General features: G+C 28.3%; 1 protein-coding gene across 2 annotated transcripts in view; it reads left to right on the top strand.

Moving 5' to 3' along the window:
* LOC105831373 (pre-mRNA-processing factor 19) overlaps positions 1-12567 on the top strand; it is a 210192-nt gene that overhangs the window by 132120 nt on the left and 65505 nt on the right. For both annotated transcript variants that reach the window (XR_004962215.1, XM_036282922.1), the window contains exon 8: positions 8815-8959. Coding sequence is in view for 1 of the 2 variants with exons in the window: in XM_036282922.1 (XP_036138815.1) it covers positions 8815-8959 (145 nt within the window). In the remaining variant the exon portion in view is untranslated. The remainder of the gene's footprint in view (positions 1-8814; positions 8960-12567) is intronic.

Here is a 12567-nt window from a genome sequence, read left to right as displayed (position 1 = left end):
TTTTATCTGTTTTACATGATCCAGCTTCACACAGCAATTGGTACCACAAATCGTGTTTTTTTTAAGGTGGCTTTTGTTATTAACTGTAATTTCTTTAAATTTTAATATTTTTACTTGAAATTTTTCTGAATTTTTTTAAAATGTTATGTAACAGTTCCAATGTTCATAAATTAAATATAATACTGTAACTTCAAAGAAAAAATCGGGTACAGTTCCGAAAAGCGCAAACCTCTGATCGCGCTGAAATTTTAACCAAAGCTTACCCTTGATTAGAGAAAAAAGTCCCTGAAAGGATTTTTAGCGACAAAGCCTCGTTTGCCCCCCAGTTCCCTTCAAAGTTTTTACAGTTCTTACTAAATATCTCCGAAAATACTGGTAAATCTATTATTTTGGCTGTTATGACCCAAAATAATTCGGCGGAGGTCAAATTGACCCCGTCAAACATTTTAAAAAATTTCTGTTTTATTAAATATGCGAAAATTTCTTAATTTAAAGGTTATATATATTTATTTAACGTAAAAAAAAGTTTAATTGCAAATTTGAAAAAAAAGTAATTTTTTTACAATTTAACATAAAACAAATATTTCTATAATCTATATATATAAGTCGCGATGTATGTATGTCCGTAACTCCTCGGAGTGCTTCGTCATTTGTGGTCCGATCTTAACGCCATTGGTGTCAAAATTTAGCAATTTTTCCGGAGACTGCTACCATGGGGTCGAATGTTTCAAAAACAGATTGTTTCAAAAATGATGGGCAAAAATATACGTTTTGTTTTTTTAAACTAAAGTTTGTATTCCAATGAACTCCTCCGTCATTTGTAGTCCAATCCTCTTGCAACTGGTCTCAAAATTTAGCATTTTCAGGGGATGGCGCCTATGGACTCCGATTTTTTAATATCTATATATATAAGTCGCGATGTATGTATGTTCGTAACTCTTCGGACTGCTTCGTCATTTGTGGTCCGATCTTAACGCCACTGGTGTCAAAATTTAGCAAATTTTTTAAAAACAGGTTGTTTCAAAAATGATGGGCAAAAATATACGTATAAATGACTGAAGTCTGTATGCCCGCGAACTACTCCGACATTTGTGGACCAATCTTAATGCAAATGGTCTCAGAAATTAAGAATTTTTTTTAGGGATGGCTACGGTGGACTCCGATTTTTAAAAAACAGGGTGTTAAAAAAATGATGGGCAAAAATATACGTATAAATGACTGAAGTCTGTATGCCCGCGAACTACTCCGACATTTGTGGACCAATCTTAATGCAAATGGTCTCAGAAATTAAGAATTTTTTTTAGGGATGGCTACGGTGGACTCCGATTTTTAAAAAACAGGGTGTTAAAAAAAATGATAGGCCAAAATATATGTATAAATAATTGAAGTCTGTATGCCCGCGAACTATTTCGTCATTTTTCTGGGGAAGGCTTTTATGGGCTCGAATTTTACAAAAACAGGGTGTTTCAAAAATGATAGGCCAAAATATACGTATGAATAATTGAAGTCTGTATGCCCGCGAACCACTCCGTCATTTGTGGTCCGATTCTAATGCAAGAGATCTTATTTTATTCCAAATTTTACGAGAATTGCTGCTATGGATTTGGTTCTTCGAAGTACAGGGTTTTTTAAAAATTATATATTAATTAGTAACGAATAAGCGTTTGTCTGTATAACCGCGAACAACATCGTTATTTGTAGCTCGAATCTCTAACAAATGGTCTCATTTTATTCCAAATTTAACGAGTAAGGCTGCCATGGGATTGGATTTTCCATATACAAGGTGTTTCATTAAAAGACTTACATTTCTTACGCTATTCATTTATGAAACACCCTCCAGTATACGGACCCAAACCCATGGCTGCCATTCTTAAAAAATTTGGAATAAAATAAGACCATTTGCAAATGGTTTAGGCCACAAATGACGGTGTAGTTTGCGGTCATACAGATAAACGCATATCCGTTACTAATCTATATAAAGGAAATTTTTGAAACGACGTTTAAGTCAGAATGTCAAGAGGTCAACTAACAATTTTCAGAAAAATGTTTTTAATTTATCTCAGCGAGCACAGAAAGAGTACATGTAAAAGACGGGAATGTTTTATTAACGTTATTTTATGTCAAAATGGATTAATCGGGCCTTATATTTTATAAATCCAATAACATTATAACAATATTTCAAATATAGGTACCACCGAATTCTAAAGAACTGCAGTATTTACTATGATTTTTCTAAAAGTTTAAGAAGAGGAAGGTAGCTTTTTTACCGAGATACAAATTACATAATTGTAATTGAGCAACAAAAAATTGTTAACAAAAGAAGTATTATGTGATTTTTTTGATAAAACGTATTTTTAACAAGTTCGTGAATAATATCAACTATAATCCTTCATATCTCAGAAATAAAAGGTATGTTCAATTCGAAATTTTTAGGTGATAAACGTTTGATAATATGCAATCATTTACCACCAAAATCGTATCAAAACTCGATGTCCACGAAACAGGCGATTAATGCAGACGCTTTTTAACCATCTATCTACACACCTTATTTTTCTCCCGATTCCCACAAAAAGGGGTTACGCAAACCCCAAAATTTCGTTAACTTATATCTCCAAATGTATTTAATCAATTTTAACTTATTTTTTTTTAATCAAAAAGAAAAAATCTCAGAATTATGATGGTCTTGGCTGAAAAGTCGAAGATATAAAAAGAAAAGAGATTTTTAAAAAAATGAGAAAGGAACGAAAAATTAAAAAAAATTGCCTTTTTTTTAAACGCCCGTATTTACTAAAAAAAATAGATAAAGTAATTAAAATGGTGATCAATGAAAAGGGGAAGAGTTGTACTTTAAGAATCTATCGTAATTTTTATGATTCTGTTCAAAAATATTTATTTCGTAATGTTAATTTAGCAAAAAATGAATGCAGTTCAAACACAATAATAAAAGAAAATAGTAATATTTATTTAAAAACAATAATTATTAATACACAAAAACATAATTATTAATACAAAAAATATTTATTACAAAAGATTTTATTTGTTATAGAAAAAATTTTTAATTTGCAATGCTACAATTGCAGTATATTTTCACAAAGTAATTGCGACTTTGGTAATATATATAAGTACTGTATGCGTAAATGATACGTAATGAACAAAAAAATGACTTATTTATTCTTCAAATTTGGAACTTTTGAAATTTTTTGTTACGTTCCCTACACAAAGAGTAACTGTAACCTCAACACACACTTTTGATGCTCCTACTTCTGTTGTTTTCAGAACATTGACAACGCCCAAAGAGGAATAAGTAGAGCACAGTTCAAACTTTCCCTCCCATCCCAGTCTCAGCATCCCCTTGCTAAATACTTTAAAGTAGCGGGCATTTCAAAATCGACTGGGGTAACCGTAACCCCATGTGTAGGCAGAGGGTTAAGGATGTATTGGACCAAAGTTCAAAATAGTACAAAGTTGCTATAAATTTGTGAAATTGTTCTTTTAGTTTCCCTAATGTACTGCAAAAAATTGAAAACGTATCCACTAAACGGTTGCTGAGTTATAAATATGTTAATTTTTACTAATTTTACATGATATCCTTTTTCATCTTATGGAAAAAGACGATCTTGACGGATAAAACAGCTAAAAAAATATAGAAGAAATAGTACGAGTGTTTTGAACTTTTTGGTACATTTAATATATGAATAGATGAAAATATTTGCCAAGTTTCAATTGTTTTCACTACACCGTTTTAAAGAAATAACATATAACTTGAGATACTTGTGCATTTTCACTGTCAAAAGTTTAAACTCATAAGTGAAAAAAATCGCAAATATGTGAAAAATACCTTTGTAAGAGTAAAATTAAGACTCCAACTATCGTTCTTCTCCAAGTTTCTTACATCTAGATTTACTGTACGTTAGGCGTAAATATTTAAGTATTTCAAATTACATGTACTTTTGTCTAAGATTGTATGTCCGATACATCCTTAAATCATCAGAGGGAGTCTAAACAATCGAAATCTGAGACAATGATTAGAATAAAATGAGTAATAAATACTTGAATAAATCAGTTAAAATATAAGTTGATAGATTCATTAATTGCATGTTATTTTGAAAAAGATTAAAAATTTTATCATAATAAATAAATTTTAAATTTAGAAGAAGGTTTAGAGGATTTAATTATAATAGAAGAGAGTAATTGATGTTAAAAAAAATGAAAAACATTTTGACGATGTATAAAGCGGTATTTCGAAATACAGGTTGATTCAAAGAAGAATTTTTAAACAATGTTACTGCCAACATTACAGAAAAAACCTGTATTTACATGCGAGTATTTAGAGTCCGCGGGCATACAAACGCGGTACTTATATATGTGTGCGCGTGAAAAAGCTAGTTTAAAATAAAACATAAACATTACTATAGTTTAACATATAACACAAAAGGTAATATTTATCGTGTATTGTATTTATAAAACGTAAAATAAGTGACATCTACGCTTGTACAGTACCACATAGGTTTACGACTTTCCACGCTGTTCGTTTCCAATGTTTTCGAATTAACCAAATATTGACTGTGTGGGTGAGGTTAGAAAAAATTACGGGAAGAGTTTTAAAGTAAAAAATTTTCGCATATTTAATAAAACAAAAATTTAAAAAAATGTTTGACAGGATCAATTTGACTCCCGCCGAGTTATTTTGGGTCATAACAGCCAAAATAATAAGTTTACGTAAAAAATGTATAAAATTTTTTTGTATAGCTATTTATGAGCTTCATTTTTTGTTTTAAACTTTTTTCTTTAAAATCAATATTTTCGGAAAAATTTAGTAAGAACTGTAAAAACTTTGAAAGGGGCTGGGGGGCAAACGAGGCTTTGCCGCCAAAAATTTTTTTAGGGTTTTTCTTCTCTAATCAAGGGTGAGCTTTGGTTAAAATTTTAGCGCGATCGGAGGTCTTGCGCTTTTTGGAACTTTATCCGAAAAATCCCCCAAAAAGTGTCTTTTGGTTTTTTAATGTCCCTTGACCCCTTAATATACATATGTATACTATTCCTTATTTAATACCCAGTCTACAACTTTTTTTGTTTCTTATTACTCTATTTTTACTATTACTTCCTTCATCTCTATTTTTTCTTCCATACTTCCTAGATTAATTTCTCCTTCTCCTTCCAAGGCTGGGTTCGGGGAGACACTATTAGCGCTAAAAGTATCATTCTATAAAAAAAATGGCACTCTGTGAGACTGTAGATACCATTTTGAAAAAAATTGAAATCAAAAAATTTTTTTATATCTTCAAATGTAAAATAAAACTTACTAATTTGATTTTGTATTTACTTTATCGTTTTTCTTAAAAAAATTTTTAAATCATAATTTAATCACAATTTTTTAGGGTTCTAAGGGGTAAGACCACTGTAATAATTTTTAGATAATCGATTTTTTTTATTCGTTTAAAAGATGTTTTGAACCTTCTAGAATAAGGGGAAAAAAGTTTTATGCCAAATTTTTCATTTTTTCACGTCCATAACATCTCAAAACTTTAAAGGCGTTTTTCTCGAAACACGATTTTTTAAAACGGCACGCAGTATAATTCCAACAATTTTTATTTTATTCACTCCAAATGTTGACTATATCTTTAAAATAACATTCCGAAGAGAAGTACGTACGGGATTTTCGATAAGTTGATTTTAACATTATTTATTGACAAATAATTGCCTTTTTTTGTCAAAAATTGAACTTATTACTTTAAATGCTCGCCAATCACACAAAAATTAATATTTTCAAAATTCGCTACGTATTTCTCTAGCTATACTCATGTAGATTAAGAGAAAGTTTTTTGTTTTTTTCCAAATTCAAATTTGCGTCAGTTACACCGCGTGCCGCAAATTCAACATGCCTCACGAGAATGACTCCAACGTCGTCATTTTGTACTATTTTTGAAGAACTCTTTTTTTAATACTTAAAGACATGATTAATAACATCCTTGAATATTATCCTCTTACTTTTCCTTCCATTAAAACAAAATTTTTACAGTGGTGTTACCCCTTAAGATGGCCTAATTCCTTAAGAGAAGCAGACTGGTTTATGTAGTTAGGATTCAGGAGAGAAAAACAAGAAATAATGAGAAATAATATAAATTAAGAGAGAACAAATTTATAAAAATTTATAAAAAATGATTTAAGTTAAGATTGAAAACTTAGGTAAAAATTAATTAGAAAAAGAGAACAAAGAAAAGAAAAGGATAAGAATAAAGATAAGTTATGGCAAAGTGAAAATTCGAGAACATGGGCGGAAGTAAAAAAAAGAAAAAGGAAAAGCAAAGACTAGAGAATAAAGTTAGAGAAAAATAAAATGGTGAGGAGACGGAGATAGAGAAAAATTTGATTAAGCCAAGAAGAGAGGAGAAAAGGGAGTAATATAGAAAGTATGGACGAAAAAGAAATAGGGATGGGAAATAATAATACGAAGTAAAAATAGGGTAATAGGAAACAGGAGAAGTTGTGGACTAGATATTAAATAAGGGATGGTATACGTATGTATATTAAACGATAGAAGAAAACCAGGAAGAAGAAAATATATACGTAGGTACAAGAGATTATTAATTATGTTGTAGTTAGCAAAAAAGGTTATATGTTTTTAGAATTCAAGGCAGGAGCAGAATGGATTCAGACCATTGACTGTGAGAATGGAGAAAGGAAGATGGGACAAACAGAAAAATTTGGAAAAGTAAAAAAAAACTTTACTTGGTAATAAGGAAACAGTACAAGAGTACAAGGAAAACACAGAATTAATTTTCGGACAATTAGATTAAAGAATTGTAGTACAAGAAATGTTGCAGAAGAAAAGTGTTAAAGAATTGAATAGATTATAAACGGCAATAATAAAAAAGAATATTAATAACGAATTCGGACCTATTAATGCGCACTCGGTGCACATGAAGGGGTAACACCATCCTTGAGGCCCTAAAATAGTTACCTAAGTTTGGGAATTGAAAAAACAAATATAAATCATTTTATTATACATATGTTAAATTATCTTAAAAAAAGATTTAAAAAAGAACTAAAAACATTTTTTAACGCAAACACATAATATAAGAATTTTGACAAATTATATTTATAAGAAAATAAAGTTTAAATAAAAAATTTTTTTTAGAATAGAAGAAATAAAATTTTACCATTTTATTTTTGTTTAAGAATATAGAATGTTTATGAGTTATATAATTTTTTATGGAGTTACCGATACTGTATTACTTATAGGGGTGGATTTTTTTTTAATTTATTGTACAGAATTGGAAATAATTGAAAAATAAAAAACTGTTTAAAATACGAAAAATTTTTTAATTATATGATTTGATTATTTTTTATATATGATTGTATGTTTTATATATGTTGGTAATTAAACTTTTTTTTAATTTAGGTTGCGTTTTGATATTTATTGTGTGTATTTGAAATGTTTAAAAGGGATTTAATTCTATAAGCTAATTTTAAACATTTAAATTTGTCAGTCATTTTATCATTGCATTCACATTAGTGAAAACATGTCAGTGCCATTTATTACTACATTTAGGTATTTGAATTTTCTGGAAATTAATTTTTTTCAATTTTTCCACATCAATGTTTATTAGTATTATAAAAAATATTTTAAAATATTTTTATTTACATGTTAACATTTTGTTTTACTGTTCATTATTTTAAAGATAGCAAAAATTTCTTACTAAAAAATATACGTATGTGAATAAAAAGTCACATAATTTTCTTTTACTTTTGTAGGCTAGAGAATCTCCTTAAAAATTAATTATATATTAATTAGTAAATAATTAGCAAATAAAATGTTTTGTATCGTTGAGAAATGAGATTTTATTATAAAAAAGTTTATAATGTGGTACAGCGGATATATTAAATATATATTTTAATAAAATAAATCAGATATTTTAACAGATTACATTTGTTAGAAAATGTGTTAACCCTTTTGTGCCCATGGGATATGTACGTTCTACCTCTAAAAAAATATATATTTTCGGAACACATGGATAGAATTTGACACGATTTATTTTATTTTGTTAAGGAAGGTTACCACTACTTATAAAAAAATTGGTAAATTTATGAAAAAGTTATAAATAATTTTAAAAAGCCTTAATGTTTATGAAAATCAAAATTTGGAGAGAGATGTAAGACTCACTTTTGAGCGACATTCTGGGTTAATATTTATAATTATAGTTATTTGGTTCTTGGGACTATTTGTTACAAACTGACTATTATATATCCATTATTATACCACTATTATATTATTATAAATCCAATATGGTGAACTTAAAAAACTGAAAAAAAAACTTAAAAAATTCTCTTGTGAATACTTAGTGCCTTTTTTGTTTCTGTGATTGTATATATGATAATTATTGACGAAATTAGAAGAAGCAAATAGAGTATTCTCCCTGCTTTCCCTCCATTAGCGCGACCAAGCCTCTAACGATAGTGTGGGCACAGGAAATGTCATCTCAGAAATTCGATCAAAAAGGGCAATTAACATCGATTTTATCTTTTTACGAAATACACGTTTTTTAAATGTAAAACATTTTTTTGTTGAAATTTATTTTGCAGAATTGAGTAGCACTGTTCGTTTCATTACAAAACTTTGTCTAACAATTAAAAAAAAATGTTAAAAAATAATTTCAACAATTTTTTAACATAATCAACTTAGTTTAAAGTCACAATTCAAGAATCGTTGTTGGTTTTCTTTTATCATAGTGTTTTCCGTGGGCACGAAAGGATTAATATTGAATAATATAAATTAATGTAAGATTGTTTGTATATTATATATTGTATTTTCAGAGTATATCTCTGTAAGCAATGGCAAGAATTAAAGGTCCTGAATGATCATACGGCGGCGGCCACTGGAGTTCGTTTTGGAAAACATGCACAATACATCGCGTCCACCAGCATGGATCGGACATTAAAGCTTTACGGATTATCATAAGTACAGAATTAAATACATACAGACTTCATTTTAATTAGATTACATTACTTTGTAAATGTTTGATAGATGCGATCAATTTTGATTTTTACTTAAATTAAAAAAAAGTATTGTTAAATGAAAAATTTAGAGAGGATATAATTAATATCTTTAGCCCGATAAAAATTTTGGAAATTTTGTAAAAAGTTTTATTCTTATTCTATTTTTCCGTTTTTTTATTTTTTTTTATTTTTAAGATAATGCCATCTTTATTGTATTCTGTGTCAATGATTTTAAGACTTTTTTTACATTTAGGAACTCTAATAAATAATTTATCAATAAAATCCACTATCAATATCACAGTTGTAATTTTTCTGTATTTTTTGAAAAAATTAAATTTTTTTTAAATTTTATTTCTTATAAAAAATTAAGAATAGCGGTGTTTTATTATTTTAGTTGTTTTTCCCATATTCTTCAAGAAAAGAACGAAACTACATTTTTTTTCTGGAATATTTAAAATTTTAGGTATAATAAACAAGAAAACGTAGTAAAACAATAAGAAAAATTATTAGATTTTACTTTTAAATTTAATTCTATTTCACTTTTTCTGACATTGTTTCTAAGAATTCTTTCTTCGATTTTTTTGCTAATGCAAAATTGATTGGCAGTAAGTCGTATGTATATACGTACATTCTCATTTAATTTGCGAGTTTTTATAAAAAAATTTGTAACAATAGGAGATAATTTTGACTTATTAAGTCCGGGACAGACAGTTTTTTGTGACTTTTTAGTGGTATTTTATGAATGTAGTCCTCAAAAATTTTTGAACTAACTTTATCTTATGTAAAATTTCCTGAATTTTCAATATCGTCATTAGAATTCTCCAACATGCGATCTGGACAAGTTGTGTTAATTTATTTAAAAAAAAAAAAGATTTTTTCCACTGAAATTTTTTTAAATCAATATTTACAGAGAACGGATGAAAATATCTCTGAAAAGTGAAAATCTTGCGTCCACGGACCATAAACTTTTAAATGTACGTGTGAGTATATTTCAATTTAAGATGGCGACATTTAATATGGCCGTTAAAAGAGGGAAAATCTGTGAAATCTTTGATTTCTTCGTATGTAAATATTTCTTTCAATTGCTTTATTATCTAAATTGGTATTTAAAGGTTTTTTGGGTTACTGATTACGATTTTGTTATCAGACGTGTCAAATTTTAGATGGATTCAATATGGCGGTCGAAAATGTTTGAAATTAATCTTTACTGAAAATCACTAAATGGGGATTTTTAGGGTCGTTGATTACGAATTTGACATTAAAATATTCGAACTCAAGATAGCGGATCCAATATGGCGGCAAAAAAATTTCGAAATCTCAAATTAGCTAAAAATAAATCTATGTGGTTTTTGATATCTGATTACGAATCTGCCATCAAAATATTTAAACTCAAGATGGAGGATTTAATATGGCAGCAAAATTTTCGAAATCTTAAATTTGCTGAAAATTATGCTATGGGAGGTTTTGGGGGCGTTGATTACGAATACATTACCTACATCGTAAAGAGAATGTATTGAAGTAGATAGATTTAGAGATATGAGTCGAATAACTTTTTAAGTTGATAAAATTTGAGTGATTTTGATTATTTTATTTATGACAGTAAATTTGCCGTTTACAAAACGACAATTCTGATGGCAGATTTGTAATCAGCAACCCAAAAAATCTTATACAGTGATTTTCAACTATTTTGAGAGATTTGGAAAATTTTTTGCCGCCATAATGGATCCGCCATCTTGAGTTCGAATATTTTGATGGTATTGTATGGATTTATTGATATAATATGGATTTGTAACCAATAATCCAAAAAACTCCTATGGATTGATTTTTAGCAAATTTAAGATTTTGAAATGTTTTGCTGCCATATTGGATTCATTATCTTGAGTTTGAATATTTTAATGTCAAATTTGTAATCAGCGACCCCAAAAATTTACATATAGTAATATTAAATTTGATTGACTTGAAACATTTTCGACTGCCATGTTGGATCCGTCATCTTGAATTGACATGTTTGATAACAGAATTGCAATTAGCAACCCAAAATAGTCTTTAAAAACCAGTTTAGATGATAAAGCCATTCAAATAAATATTTACATACGGAGAAATCAAAGATTTCATAGATTTCCCCTCTTCTAACTGGCATATTGAATGTCACCATCTTGAATTGAAATATACTCACGTACATTTAAAAGTTTATGGTCCATGGACGCAAGATTTTTATTTTTCAGAGATTTCCATCTGTTTTTTATGTGTAAATATTAATTTTTAAAAAATTTACTGAAAGTCAGCTTTTTTTGCAAATAAATTAACTTGTCCAGATCACTTTTTTGAGAAATTCTGACGACGGATATTGAAAGTACAGGAAATTTTACATAAGAGAAAGTTGGTTAAAAATTTTTTAAAGCTAGATTCATAGTATAAAATACCACTAAAAAAAATCACAAAAAACTATTCGGGACTTAATGGGTTAATTTAAATGGACATTATGTACCAATCGCCAAGGTAGTGCATTGTAGACAGATTGTTATATACTATATTTAGTTTATTATTTTTTAAAAATGTTTTTTAAATTTAAAGTTCAAGACTCAAGTGATTTTTTGTAATTGTATAAATGTGTGTATGAACAATAAATTTATTTTGAACCTCCATAAAAAAAATTTGTTATCTCTAATTTGAATTTTGTACAAAATTAATGAAAAATCTGAAAATTTTCGGTAATTATTTAGTATAGAGGAACTACCTCCGATTGCCTTAAACCTTGACATATGTTGTCAAAGTCACGAATCTGAAGGTTGGATTTTCAATTATGGTTTAAACCATAGTAAAATAAAATGTTTTTATTCTTTAAATTTAGTTTTATACTGTTGCGTGAAAGCGTTAATTTATGCGTGTCAATTGCAAGATTTTGATACGCGTACGATTTAAAATATTGGACATTGTTCCGTTTTTTTTTCTATGTTTATGTATGTCGAAGTCGTCATTTGTAAGCGTGCGAGAATAGATATGTATTCAAAGAAAAGTAATATTAAAAGTATTAATTGAATCTCTTAATCTTCAGAGGGTTTACATAGGTTTTTCTAACCCTGTGGTTTTTATTTACATATATCTGGTTTAAGTGCACCAATTTTTAACCTTTTTTCAATCATTAGTTTGAAATCTGAAGAAATAAAATATTTCAGTTAAAAAGCCAAAAAAGTTATAGCACAAGAAATATTTTGCAAAAACTGAAAGTAGATTTTTTGATATGCCACAACTTCGAAAATTTATCCGGGTTACGCTAATCCAGTGTATTTTTTGAGGATTAATTACAATTTGTTTTTTATTCTTATTATCGATCTCCTACATATACATTTTTTCTTTTTAAACGTATATTGAGAACAGATCAGTTAAACCTTAATTAGATCTCAGTATCAACAGTTTACTTTCATTACGCAGATTTGATACTGTAAGCGACGAAAAAGGAGAGCGGTAAAAAGTGGCGATTTTGTCCATCAACCAGCGCCTAAAATTCATATAAATTATAGTGCCTTGCAGAATGCAAACATATTTTTTTGCAAGCCTAAAAACCGATGA

Source organism: Monomorium pharaonis, chromosome 2, assembly GCF_013373865.1.
Source record: "Monomorium pharaonis isolate MP-MQ-018 chromosome 2, ASM1337386v2, whole genome shotgun sequence".
NCBI classification, from domain to species: domain Eukaryota; kingdom Metazoa; phylum Arthropoda; class Insecta; order Hymenoptera; family Formicidae; genus Monomorium; species Monomorium pharaonis.
This window is presented reverse-complemented; position numbering and strand designations above follow the sequence as displayed.